The 13,894-nt window shown below is 49.8% G+C and overlaps 1 protein-coding gene across 1 annotated transcript in view; it reads right to left on the reverse strand.

The window, feature by feature from the left end:
• Positions 1 to 2,194: 2,194 nt before the first annotated feature.
• Positions 2,195 to 13,894, reverse strand: part of Ldlr (low density lipoprotein receptor) — a 39,043-nt gene continuing 27,343 nt past the window's right edge. Inside the window, exons 11-18 of the mRNA XM_076871317.2 lie at positions 12,890 to 13,008; positions 12,377 to 12,516; positions 10,905 to 11,046; positions 10,611 to 10,763; positions 9,763 to 9,933; positions 6,103 to 6,180; positions 4,814 to 4,971; positions 2,195 to 4,046 (exon numbers count right to left, since the gene is read on the reverse strand). Of these exons, the coding sequence (XP_076727432.1) occupies positions 4,011 to 4,046; positions 4,814 to 4,971; positions 6,103 to 6,180; positions 9,763 to 9,933; positions 10,611 to 10,763; positions 10,905 to 11,046; positions 12,377 to 12,516; positions 12,890 to 13,008 (997 nt within the window). The 3' untranslated portion in view covers positions 2,195 to 4,010. The remainder of the gene's footprint in view (positions 4,047 to 4,813; positions 4,972 to 6,102; positions 6,181 to 9,762; positions 9,934 to 10,610; positions 10,764 to 10,904; positions 11,047 to 12,376; positions 12,517 to 12,889; positions 13,009 to 13,894) is intronic.

Here is a 13,894-nt window from a genome sequence, read left to right on the forward strand (position 1 = left end):
GATCCTCCTGCATCAGCCTCTCCAGTTGCTGGGATGCCTGGTGTGGGCCACCGTTCCTGGCAGGATTTGCCCTTTTGTGCCTGGCTTACTTCACTGAGCATAATGTCCTGGAGGGCCAGCCCTATGTAGGATGCCAGGAATCCCTTCCTTTCAAAGGCTGAGTCACTCTTCCTTGTGTGGAGGGACCACAGCTTGTCCCTCCTGGACACGTTGGTCACTCCCACCTTTGGGCTAGGAATGGTGTTTCTGGGCCAATGTCTGTTCAAGATTCTGCTTTCAAGTATTTGTGTCTGTACCCCAAAGTGGAATTTCTGGATCCTACGGTAATTGGATGATTTTGGGGGGAGGGGAATCATCATACTGCTTTCCATAGTGGCTGCACCCCTTCAGTTTACCAGCCAAGCTCCAGGGTTCCGATTTCTCCACATCCTTGCCGAAGTTGGTTATTTCTGTTGTTTCATGTTGTTTTGCCAATTACAGCCATTCCAAGAAGTGTGAGCTGGTACCTCCCTGTGATTTTTTTTTTTTTTCTGTTTTGTCTTTTTTAGCCTTCCTTTCTCTCTTTCTCTATTCCTCCCACCCCACCACCAGGCCTGGGGATGGAGCCCAGGGCTGTGCCAGGCAGGTGGGCAACGGCTCCACCACTGAGCGACATCCTCAGTGCCTAAGTTCTTTGTCTGCTGTAGGCTGTTTCTTTTTCCTTTAAACTTCTTTAGACACGAGGTCTCCCTATGTTGCCCAGGCTGGTCCTGAGCTCCTGGGCTCAGGTGATCCTCATCTCAGCCCTCCAAGTGGCTGGGACTATGGCTGTGTACCACCATGCCCGGCGGGGCTCTTTCTGGCCCTGCCCCAGTTTGATATGCCAGCGCCACCCAGGCTCTGATTTGTACCTGCTCTGAGACAAGAGCTCTGAAGCTCCCTCAAAGCCCAGGCAGGGAATGCTGGGGAGCATGAGAGGGGATGGAGGGACAGGGTGCTCAAGTGGGCAGCTGTGCCGGTGCCCAGGGACCCGGGACTCTAACCAGACAATCCCTCCAAGGAATAAGACCAGGATTGACAGAATTTATGATTGCACTGGGCTGTGAAATCTCTTAATTTTCATATCGAGCACTGAATGTGAGCGTCAGTTTTAGCCTTCATCTTAGCTCAACCAGTCTAGAAAAGGGCGTGAAGGGAAAAGTCCTTCAGAAGTGTAGACCATTGGGCTGGGGGTGTAGCCGGGTGGTAGAACACTTGCCAAGTGTACAGGAAGTCCTGGGTTCAGTCCCTAGCACTGGAAAAAAAAATACAGGAAGAGAGAAAGAGGGGGATGGTGTTGATGGGACCAAGTGGCGGAGGGGGGCTGGAACATTGTTCCTTTAACCAAACACTCAAGTCTCCACCTGTTAGTTCTTTCTCTTGCTTGTGGACAAACTCAAAAGTCACCTCCTTAGAAATGCCCTCCTTAGATGAAGGCCCTTCTCCCTGCCAATCATTTGTCTGCCCATTGCTGTGTTTAATTTTTTCTGGAACATTCCTTTCAGATACTTATTTGTAATCTTCCCTCTTATTGTGGGGGATTGGTTCAGGACCCCCACAGATGCCAAAGTCTTTGGCATTCAAATCCCTTATATAGAATGGAATAACATCTGTGTAGAACCCACGCAATCCTCCCAACATCTGCTCTAGGTGACTTGTAATACCCACTGCCAGGTGAATGCCAGGGACATCGCTGTTACATCTTACTCTTCAGGGCAAAATGTCACACACGTTCAGCACAGATACAACCTTTCTTCCCGAATATCTGTATCTGCAGTTGATTGAATCCAAGGATGTGGAACTTGTACATGGAGGGTTAGCTGTATCTATTTTTCCTCTTCTATCTAAAATGTTAGCTCCATGAAGACAGTAGGACTCAACGTACAGTTGTCCCAAATGCTGAGAACAGTGCCTGGCACACAGTAAGCACTCAATAAATATTTATCAAGTGAATGGATGGAGCTGGGAACCTGGCAAAGCCCTAACTCACAGAAGCACCTGGTGGAGTATGAAATCACCAGCGAGCGTGACATCACCCACAAGGAATCACAGCACTCCATGAAGGCTGCAGCCCATTCTGTGCTCCTTTCTGGAACTTTCTCTGGAGGACTCTAGTCCACTACTCAATGAAGGAAGAAAGCAAATAGAGGAATACCACATCAGGTTTAGCCAGATGGCTCATTTAAGAAATTTAATTGATCACAGTAAGACATTCAGGCTATTAAAAAAAAAAAAAAATCTATACAGTGTTTTAAAAAGCAAGTGTCCATACCCCTGAAGCAATTACAAGGACACCTGGATATCACTCTCCTGAAACAAGCTACACGGTCCAGTCCGTGTGAATAATCTTTGTACATAAAGATGAAGCATCTCAGAGACCACTACCCCTAATGCAGAGCCCCTAGAAATGTCACCAACGATTGCAGCAAACAGGGTTTGCAAAAATAAATAATTTATATATATATATATATATGACAACATTCAAAAATATACAAAGTGCAAACATAACCACAAGTGCTACCAGCTGCACAGGGATCTATTTACATGCTTCAGAAAGAAAAGACCAGCACAGTTTCCTAAGGGAGTCACAGTGTTTGATCATTGCGTACTGAGCCAGTAAGAGTCCCTTCAGATGTCTCTGTGTGGGGATCCACGGGAGGCCGCCCGTCTCTTTGACTCATCCCTGCAACCATGCAATGATAAAATTTGTGGCCATTTCAGGAAGAATCCTGGCTTTTCAAGTTCCATCAAATGACCTAGAGGAGATTCCCTAAAGGGTGAAAGGCTGTGAGTTTCTCGTGGGCAGCCTTTGAGGATCACAGACAGGGAGGTTAATGGCTCTGGGACTTTTGCATAGAAGTGACCTGGCAGATATTAAGAAAATAAAGCAAGCAGCCTGGGAGCTCAGGGGCAGAGCGCTTGCCTGGCTTGTATAAAATCCTGAGTTTAACCCTCTGCACTGGCAAAAAGGGAAAAAAATAATAATAATAATGCGGGAGGGTTTGCCTATTCCAAATATTCGCAATCATGGCTTTGAAGCAGTCCCCAGTGATCTGACCTTTTCTTTCCTCCACATGCATCTTCTCCTGCATTCACCAACACGGGCCACCTCCGGCCAGTGACCCCACCCCAACACACGTGACAGAAAACAGTGCAAAATAACAAGAATGTCACATTTACACAATGTACAACCCTGAACTGAAAAAGTGCGAGGAGATCAAAAGAAGCGAAGCGCAGGCTCCGGTGGGCGGGATCAGGGCGCAGTCCAGCGACAGCCACACCTGGGCTGGCAGATTCATGGAGGGCGGAGGCTGGGCGTCCCCAGGAGCAAGGTAACCGGGTGTTTCAGGCACTTCACGAGTATTAAGGGCGACTGGTGACTCAGGCTTCTCCTGGGGAACTGGCAAAGCTTTGGCGAGGGAAAGCGCGGACGGTGCTGCCTTAGCAGTAGGGGGCGCCCTTCCCCTCCAGGGTCAGGCTCCCTCTGGCAGCAGGGAGGCGGAGTGTGGAGGGGCGTGGGCTGGGGGTGGGACCTTCGGAACACCTGCTGTCACGTGTTCCAAGCCACTTGCTGCCTCTCCTCCTGTGTTCCACTGTCCTCTGCTTCTTTATGATGCAGGAAAGAAAAGGGCTGAACTTAGAGGAACTGAGACTCATCCAGGCTCCTCGGGTCTTTTCCTCTTCTCCTTCATACGGAAAGGGAAAAAACAAAACCCCAAGCAGAACCCGCTCCCCAGCACTGTCAGAAGCCTGTTCTGCCTCCCAGATGAATAAATATATAAAACAAAGCTCTGGCAGACAGGCACCAGGCTTTGGTGGCCAGCGGCGCCTTTGGTCTTTGCTGACTCTGAAGGAGACGGAAGCCCTGGGGGTGCCAGAAGGGTTTAGAGGAAGTAGGTGACAGCCAGTGGTCAAGGGCCCGGGGAGAAAGTGTCCTTCCTGCCCATGAGTGGCAACAGGTTCCGGGAAGGGACTGGGCTCTCAGCAGCTGTTCACGCCACATCATCCTCCAGGCTGACCATCTGTCTCTGTCAACAAGATGGTAAACACCGGAAATGATCAGTCCAACATTCAATAAACATGGCCAGAGTCCATCTACTTCTCACCTCCCAGACCAGGCCCTTGACGACTCCACCCTGGACTCCACCCTGGTCCCTGACCGTCTCTTCCCTGCACAGCCACCAGAGGGCGTTGGTGATAACCTGAGGTGAGTCTTCTGCTCAAAACCCTCCATGGCTCCCACCTCACTCATAGGGAACCCAACGTCCTCCCTGCAGCCCACAAGATCCTCCTGGGGTCTACCCTATCACCTCCCTGCCTTCACTTCCTCCCACTCTCTCCAATCCATCCACATGGGCCTCAAACCAATAGGCACTGTCCTACCTCAGGGCTGTTGCACTGACCACTTTTGCATTCCTCACACTCCCCACTCACTCAGAGAAGCTTGCTCTGGATTACTTCATCTAAAATCACATCCCCTTGCTCCCAGCCCCTCAAAACCCTTCTCTGCCATCCTCTGGCCTTGCACCTGGTAGGCAAGTCCTCTTCCACTGAGCCGCACCCTGGCCCTTGACTTTCTTTTCCTCTACCACCAGCTGACTCCTCTATTTGCTCATCGGATGTCCCTCTCACTCCCGGTCAAGAAACTCGGCACTCTTAGGGGAAGGCCTAATGCTTGGTGGGCTTGAGCGGGCACATGGACAGAAGAGTCCACCCTGGGCCTGCCTTGGCCCTCGAGGACCTTTTGCTAAGGGCTGGCGGGGGCCCCAGGCTCTGGCCTCCCTAAGCCTCTCACCGAGGGGTAGGTGTAGCCGTCCTGGCTGCGGCAAATGTGGACCTGGTCCTCCGTGGTCTTCTGGTACACGGGGTTGTCAAAGTTGATGCTGTTGATGTTCTTCAGCCGCCAGTTCTTCCAGACGAGGAAGGCCCCAAAGCAGAGGAGGACAAGCAGCACTGTGGGAGGGGAGAGTGGCCCTGTCACGTGGCTGGCCCTGAGACGGGGACCTGCTTAGTGGCACAGACAACACCTACCCCAGGCCTCGGACCTGATGGTGGTTTTGTTCTGAACGCAAAGCAGCCCTCCCTCGTTGTTCAAAGGGAAACCCTCCACAGACAGGACTGAGCTCCACTTGACGCCAGAGGTAGCTCCTTGTCCTCGATTCTTCCGTGATTAACTGCACACTGGGGAACTGATTTTTTAGAAATGGGATTTCCCTCTGCATATGGGGCCACAATTCACTCTTCCTTTTTGCAGAGATGAGAGGAATGCAGAGCCTCAAGCACGTTAGGCTGAGCTGCGCCCGACCTGGCCACTTCACTTGGCCTTGGTCGATGAGGGGGGCAGCCAGTGCTGAGAGGCGCTTAGCTCCTTGCTCTCTGAACGGGGCAGCCCCGGCACCCCTGCCTTTGCCCCTCCCTGGGTCCTCACAGTGCCAATCTCAGTGGATCCAGGGGACAGGCAAGGGCTCACTCTGCCTGGATTTTATGATTCTTAGAGGCCTGGGCTCTGCTGGGAAGGCCCCAGGTGGGTGTTACCCCCAGTCCGGAGGGTCCGACCTGCCATGTCTGTCAACCCACAAATGGGCACCAAAATTCAGGCTGTGGGTCTCTGCAAGTGTGCTAGGGCCCCCTCAACAGGACTTCCTCAGAAAAAGAAAGGTCACTGCACTGTTATTAGCAGGGGCGAGAGGGACAGTGTTAGGTCACCTGCAAACGCCCACATTGGCACAGCGGAATCCTCAGGGGTGCTTGAGGCCCCCTGGGAGCACCAACCCAGGCTGCCCTCTCCCTAGTTGGCACCTCAGCTGCCTGACTGTGCCCCTTGGCAGTCCCAAGGGGTAAGACGTTGCTTCCTGGCTCTGTCCCCAGTACAGGTCTGGAAGTGGGCTCAGTACAGTCGGTGCTTAATTATATTGGTTAGATGAATGAAACTGGGGCTGTGGCTGGGTTTAGAGGAAGTAGGTAATAGCCAGTGGTCAAGGTGGTGAACAGGCCACACGATGGGCTGCTCCGTGCTTGAGGGAGGTGAGGGGCCCAGCAGGATGAGCCTGGGGTCACAGGGGGCTTGCGCTGGGCCGTGCTTACCAATGGGCAGGACGATGGACAGAGCCCCCACGCTCCGAGGCTTCTCCTCCTTCCCTCTGTCGGCAACTTCAGCCAAGACTGTTGGGGAGAAGGGACACAGTGAGGCCAGATACGAAAGGCATCACATAGCAGAGCCAGTGGTCATGCAAAGGAATGGCTGACACATCCCATCAGCCTGTTCAAGTTCAAGGGAACATGGAGGCCCTCCCAAGTTCAAGTCAGGCCATGCTGGCTTACTCATGAGTACAGCTGCCCTCAGCATCCACAGGGGGTGGTGCCAGAAACCTCTACAAACACCAAAATTCACAGATGCCCAACTCCCTTATAGAAAAGGGCGTAGTTGGGCTTGGGCTGCAGCTCATCAGTATAGCGCTTGCCTGGCTGTGTGAGGCAGTGGGTTCCATCCTCAGCACCACATAAAATAAAGATATTGTGTTCATTTATAACAAAAAAAATTTTTTTTTTAAAAAGGAGTAGTGTTTGCCTAGAACACTCTCCCATGTATTTTTTTTTTTAATTAAAAAAAGTTTCTTTGTAGTTGTAGATGGACATCATGCCTTTATTGTATTTGTTTATTTTTATGCGGTGCTGAGGATCAAACCTAGTGCCTCACACATGCTAGGCAAGCGCTCTGCCGCTGAGCTACAGCCCCAGCCCTAATTTATTTGTTCTAATTAGTTATACACGGCAGAAGAATAGATGTAGACACTTTGATGTAGTATATACCTCCCATGTATTTTACATCATCTCAAGGGACAGTGTAATTCCTGATACAAAGTAAATACTCCTGTACACAGTTGCTGTCCTCTATTGTTTAGAGAATAATGATGAGGAAAAGCATAGTCTGTGTGCTCAATAGATTGAACCCAGAGGTGCTTTACCACTTAGCCTCATCCCCAGCCCTTTTTATGTTTTATTTTGAAACAAGGTCTCACTAAGTTGCCAAAGCCCTCACTAAGTTGCAGAGGCTGGCCTCCAACTTGCAATCCCCCTGCCTAAGTATCTCAAGTGGCTGGGATTATAGGTGTGTGCCACCGTGCCTGGCAGATACAATTTAAAATTTTTTGTTGTTGTTGTTGTTGAACTGGGCGTTGAACCCAGAGGTACTTTACCACTGAGTCATTTTTATTTTTCATTATTGAAACAAGATCTCTAAGTTGCCCAGGCTGGCTTCAAACTTGTGATGCTCTGCCTCAGCCTCCCCAGGCACTGGGACTGCAGGTGTGCACAACCACACCCAACATCTTGAGATTCAAAAGTTTTCAATCTGCAGTTGGTGGAATCCACAAATGCAGAACATGACGATATAGTGAAAGAACAGGTCAAGTAAAATTCAGGTTGTAAAGAATCAGGTCAAGTAAAATTCTAGGGGCTGGGGATGTGGCTCAGTCGTAAAGTGCTTGCCTAGCATGTGTGAGCCCTGAGTTCAATCCCCAGCACCGCCAAAAAAAAAAAAAAAAAAAAAAAAAAGAAGGAGAGAAGTGTCTTCTAGGAGCGAGAGGTACACCTCAGAGGTAGAAAGCTTGCTTTAGCTCCACGTTGATGAAACATCTCTGAGATGGTGGAGGGTCCTAAATCCACTGACACATTCTTAATGTTCGGTGAGGTTATTGGTGGAAGTTCCCTCCCACCCCCAGCCCTGGGACCATGCATTTAAACCAGGGGTACTCTACCACATCCACCGCCCTTTTTAAATTCGAGACCAAGTCTTGCAAAGGTGCCCAGGCTGGGCTTGAGCTGGCAAACCTCCCTCTCATCTGGCTGGGATCACACAGGTGCGCCAGTGCACCAGGCTTGAGGGGGTATTTTTCTAGGAGTTCCCTTCTCCACGAAGCAGAAAGGTTTCCCGGCCTCCCTCAGGCACAGGAGTTCCTGTTTTATCTCCTTAATGGCTGAACAAAGCCTTCAGCTACTGTGAAAGGAAATTAAAAAAAAAGATCTGAAACTTGCTGATGTGCTTTTTTTCCTGCTCTAAGAGTCTGAGTTCCGTTTCTCTGCAGCTGATGATGGGTGGGCACCCCCTGGTGGATAAATGGATGAGCTACTGATTAATTCCCTGACCAGCTGGGTTCCAACACTGGGTGGGGTGAGGACAGCCAGGCTCTGGCCACAGCCACAAAACGGAAGGTGGAGCCAAAAAGCTCAGTACAGCATCAATGGAAGTTGGTTCGAGGCAGACACCAAAAAGCAAAGATGCTCTAGCCCCTTATATAAAATAAGGTGTTATTTGCATGTCACCTGGGCTCATCCTCCTGTGGACTTACAGGATCTAGATGACTTACAATACCTGATACAATGTCATTGTTATTGGTGCTGGGGATCAAACCCAGGGCCTTGTGCATGCAAGGCAAGCACTCCACCAACTGAGCTATAGCCCCAGCCCTCTAAACCATTTTTATACTGTATCATTAGGGACTAATGACAAGGAAAATATCCATATATGGTCAGTACAGATGTAATTATTTTTTCCAAACATTTTCAATCTGTAGTTTATTGAATCTAAAAATGTAGATGTAGTATAGAGGGCCAACTATAATGCAATACAGTTTTTTTTGGGGGGTACTGGGGATTGAATTCAGGGGCACTCTATCACTGAGACACATCCTCAGCCCTATTTTGTATTTTATTTAGAGACAGGGTCTTACTGAGTTGCTTATTTGCCTCGCCTTTGCTGAGGCTGGCTTTGAACTCATGATCCTCCTGCCTCAGGCTCCCAAGCCGCTGGGATTACAGGTGTGCACCACAGCACCCAGCTGCAATATTATTTTAATGTTATTTTTAAATACCATAATGGATGCAAAAACTCCATGATGAATAAAAATCATCCAAATTTTCAAGAAGACAAGATCTGGGAGCTGGGATGGAGCTCAGTGATAAAATTGCCTAGCATGTGTGAGGCACTGGGCTTGATCCTCAGCACCACATATAAATAAATTAAATAAAGGTCCATCAAAAACTAAAAAAATAATAATTAAAAATAATAATAAGGGCTGGGATTGTGGCTCAGCGGTACAGCACTCATCTAGCACATGCAAGGCCCTGGATTCGATCCTCAGCACCACATAAAAATAAAAAAAAATAAAGGTAAAAAATAAAAACAATTAAAAACATAATAATAATAAAATTAAGTTAAAAACTAAACAAAAGGCCTTGCCTAGCATTTGTGAGACCTTGGTTCAAACCTCAGCACCAAAAAACTGTGCATTAAACTGTTATTGGATTTCTGAGTTGTTTTTTGTTTTTTGTAGTACTGGGGATGGAACCCAGGGGCAATCCTTTTTTATTTTGAGACAAGTTCTCGCTCAGTTGCAGGGTTGGCTTTGAACTTTCGATGCTCCTGCCTCAGCCTCCCAGTGACTGGTATTATAGCTCCATGGCCCCCGGATGGATTCCTGGTCCCAGTCCTCGTCCAACTCAGGGTCAACAGCACACGCTCTCCCCACGTTTTAGCTCACTTAATTCCCCAGGAGATGGGCAGATACTGTCACCAGAACCATTTTATAGGGAGGTTCCAGGACATACAGCCCAAATTAGGGATGTCCTTGCGGGGCCAGGATTCCACCCTCACTCCATTTCTTCACCAAGTCGCTCGCAGCCACTGAAGGGGCCCATCTGAATCCTCCTCACCACAGTGGGAGTCAGGGTGGGCGCAGCCTTTACCTTGGTGGGACATGGTCGCCGACTCCACGGTGGTGAGCCCAGGAACAGCCGCAGGCCGCCAGGTGGCGCTGGAAGCAGGTCGGTGGTCTGTGGGCTTCGGCCTCCTGGCAGTGGAGCTGGCCCTGGGGCTGACGGTGGACGGCCCCAGGGTGGTCACTACAGGCTCCGCCTCTGCAGGAATACAGACATTTCCTGAGTGCCACGTGCCTGAGCACCACTCCGATGGCTTTGTGGTCCTCATGATAAGTAGGCAGCGAGTGCCATCAGCCACCAACACACGGGATGTAAACACCCATTGCCCTCCGTGCTGTTCTTCCAGCGCTATTTGTGGGACACGAGCTTCGCAGGTGTTGGGGAGGCGCTAGGGACACCTTGGCCCCTGCTGTGGTTTCACTGTGTCCCCCAAATTCGAATGTTGGGAACTTCACTCCAGAATTCCTATGTTAACTGGATTTGGAGATGGGGCCTCCGGGAGGTGAGTAGGATTAGATGAGGTCATGAGGGTGGGACACCCCCCGACACCAGAGGGACCTCCCCATGGCACTGGTGCCTTTATAAGAAGAGGAAGAATTGGGGGTGGGGATGTGGCTTAGTGATAGAGCCTGGGTTCAATCCCCAGTACCACACACACACACAAAAGGGCCAGAAAGCTGAGCACACTGTCACAGTGGGACCTCTGTCTCACTGTGTGCCGCCCCCACATGTTATGATGCAGCAAGAAGTCCCTCACCCCTGCTCTGGGACTTCCGAGCTTCCAGAACTAAGCCGCATTTCCTGACCTACAATACCCTGATCTCCCAGAGCACAGATGAGCAGAGCGAGGCTTGGAAGAACCGTGCCCTCCCTACCTGAGAGGCAGCTCCTCATGTCCCTGGCCAGCAGCATGCCATCTGGGCAGACACAGGTGAACTTGGGGGAGTGGGGGTTGATTTGTGGGGCTGGCAGACACAGGTACTGGCAGCCACCATTGGGGAGGGCTGTCCTCTCACACCAGTTCACACCTGGGGAAGAAGAAGAAGAAAGATGAGGGGAGAATGAGATACCATCAGAGACCAGAAAGGTCTAGAAAATTCCAGGGCACTAGCAGGGAAATGTCTTTCTCAGGGGTGGGGGTCGGTGGTGTGCAGCCTGCCCATCATTACCTCTCGGCTGTGTGACGTTGTGGAACAGGACAATGTCCTCGGGGGACAGCAGGTTTTCCGCCACTAAATCAATGTCCAAGCCTGTGAGGCGATTGGCGCTGAAGATGGCTTCGTTCATGATGTCGGTCCAGAATACCTTGTCCTGTACGAGGGTTAAGGAAGATGATCCACCCCATTAGCCACCGGGACAGGACACAGACCTCCGCTCCCTCTTAACCTCTGGGGCTTTGGGGGAAGAAGCAATACTAGGTCACTGCATCAATCACGGCAAAACACATTTCCATTTTAGGCTTTCCTCGGGGGACGATGCTAGGTAGCACCCAGGGCTCGTGCATGCTAAACATATGCTCTCCCACGTGGCTGCACCCCGGTCCTCACTGCCACTATTTTTTGGGGATGGGGGAAACCAGGGATTAAACTCACGGGCACTCAGCCACTGAGCCACATCCTCAGCCCTATTTTGTATGTTTTTTAGAGACAAGGTCTCACTGAGTTGCTTAGCACCTTGTGAAGTTGCTGAGGCTGGCTTTGAACTCCCAATCCTCCTGCCTCAGCCTCCCAAGCCACTGGGCTTATAGGTGTGCACCACCATGCCCAGCTCATCAACACTATTTTTAAGTATAAAATTCACCAGTGTTAAGCACATTCATTGTAAAACCAGCATTGCCATCCATCTCTAGAACTTTCATCAAACTCAAACTCTGTTCCCATTAAGATTTCTAATCTCCACTCCCGGTCTCTGGCACCCACCATTCTACTGCCTGTCTCTGTGAATTTGCCTATTTTAGCTCCCTGCTATCAGTGGACAACGGGATTATTTCACTGAGCATAATGTCCTCAAGGCTCCTCCCCAATGGAGTATGTATCAAAATTTCCTTCCTTTTTTTTTTTTTTGATATTGGGGATTGAACTCAGGGGCACTCAACCACTGAGCCACATCCCCAGCCCTATTCTGTATTTATTTTAGAGACAAGGTCTCACTGAGTTGCTTAGCCCCTCGCTTTTGTTGAGGCTGGCTTTGAACTCATGATCCTCCTGCCTCAGCCTCCAGAGGGCTGAGATTACAGGCATTCGCCACTATGCCCAGCAAGATTTCCTTCCTTTGAAGGCTGTGAGCATGGGTTGCACTGTGCTCATGTACTCATCAGTGGATACCGGGCCTGCTTCCTCCTTGTGTCTATTGTGAATAATGCCACTGTGAACGTGGGGGTACAAATATAGCATCATTTCTTTAGCGCAGGTTTCCCCCCATATGGCTCTATTAGGAACCTGACCTGTCCCCATTCTCACATTTGTTGAGAGGAAAACGGACATATCTTCAGTTCTAAGACCTCTCCTTGGTCAAGAGCAGCTTTCCTCGTTAGTCTTGGCTTGGAGGAACTAGACAAGGAGTGCCCACCATTACCCACACGCTTAAACCTCCGACAGTTAAATCAATGAAAAATGAGCTGTGAATTTCTTCCAGGTCTCACCTCAAAGATGGCCAAGGAGAAGGGGTGGGCCAGCCGCTTCTCGTCCTCCAGGATGGTCTTCCGGTTTCCCCCGTTGACATCGATGCTAGAGATGGAGTGGAGTTTGGAGTCTACCCAATAGAGACGGCCACTGGAGAGATCTGGAATGCACAGATGGACAAGGGGCGGTCACATGCAGATGCCCGGTGCCAGCAGCAAGAATGAGAGGATCATCGGGTAGGCCAGAAAATTCCAGGGCACTGTTCATTTTTGGGTGGAGGGTGCAGCCTTGGAATTGGGCCACTCTGCTCCCCCTAGAAGAAACCCCCATAGAAATAGTAGAAAAGAAGCTCCCAGAGAAGCAGCCCCAACCACGTGCCTCATGGCACATGCTGACATCCCCAGGTCCGGAGGAGGGAAAACTGTGGGTTAAGACCTCAGGGAGCTGGTGGGCTTGTGCGGGAGCAACTGGCCCCTACTGTGTCCCCCAGATGGGGTCCGACTCTGGTGGGGCCAAGCATCCCCCCAACGTACCCAGTGTGATGCCGTTAGGCCACTGGATGTCTTCTGTCACCAGCGAGTAGACATCCACACCATTCAGGCCCCCTTTCTTGATCTTGGCAGGGGTGCCCCAGTCTGTCCAGTACATAAAGCTGGGGGGACAACAGGGAAAACAGAGATGAGGATGCTCCTCAGGACAGGGTCCTGCCAACACTGCAGGCCAGAGTCTGCCTAAGTGGAGCCAAGGCTCCGGATAAGGCCCCACTGGGGACTCCAGATTCTTTTCTTTTTTCCTCCCAAAATGGCCAGGAGGGACTATAGAGTGTTTGCGTGGGGCTGGGGTGTGGCTCAGTGGTGGAGCCCTCTCCTAGCCTCATTAGGCCTTGGTTTCCATCCCCAGAACTGCTTAAAAAAAAAAAAAAAAAAAAAAAAAAAAATTCAAAAAACAACAAAATAAAAAAATCTGTAGTTTCAGGAGATTCTGATGCTAAAATCAGGGAGGGGGCTCTGGAATATGCACCTCAGTTCATAATATTTTTCTTGCCTTTTAAATATTCTTTTAACTTTTAAATTGTGGTAAAATTTACATAACATAATTTATTTTTATTTTTTTTTGTTACCAGGAATTAAACTCAGGGGCACTCAACCACTGAGCCCCATGCCCAGCCCTATTTTGTATTTTATTTAGAGACAGGGTCTCACTGAGTTATTTAGTGCCTCACTTTTGCTGAGGCTGGCTTTGAACTTGTGATCTTCCTGCTTCTGCCTCCTGAGATACTGGGATTACAGGTGTGGGCAACCAGGCCAGGCAATTTTTTTTTTTTTCTTTTTTTTTTTAATGCTCTCTGTGCACATATACTTTGACATGTTATCCAACTTCTACAAATTAATCCCACAGAAAAACATGGCCTATCCAGTGAATAAACAACATTTCACAGGAAGGATCTCAGACATGGGAACTGTATAGCTAGTGGAGAATGAAATGCATAATTTGTTTGAGTAAAAAGAAACAAGAGAGCAAAATATAGCCGTTCCCCC

The sequence above is a fragment of the Callospermophilus lateralis genome, chromosome 1 (assembly GCF_048772815.1).
Source record: "Callospermophilus lateralis isolate mCalLat2 chromosome 1, mCalLat2.hap1, whole genome shotgun sequence".
In the NCBI taxonomy this organism is placed as follows: domain Eukaryota; kingdom Metazoa; phylum Chordata; class Mammalia; order Rodentia; family Sciuridae; genus Callospermophilus; species Callospermophilus lateralis.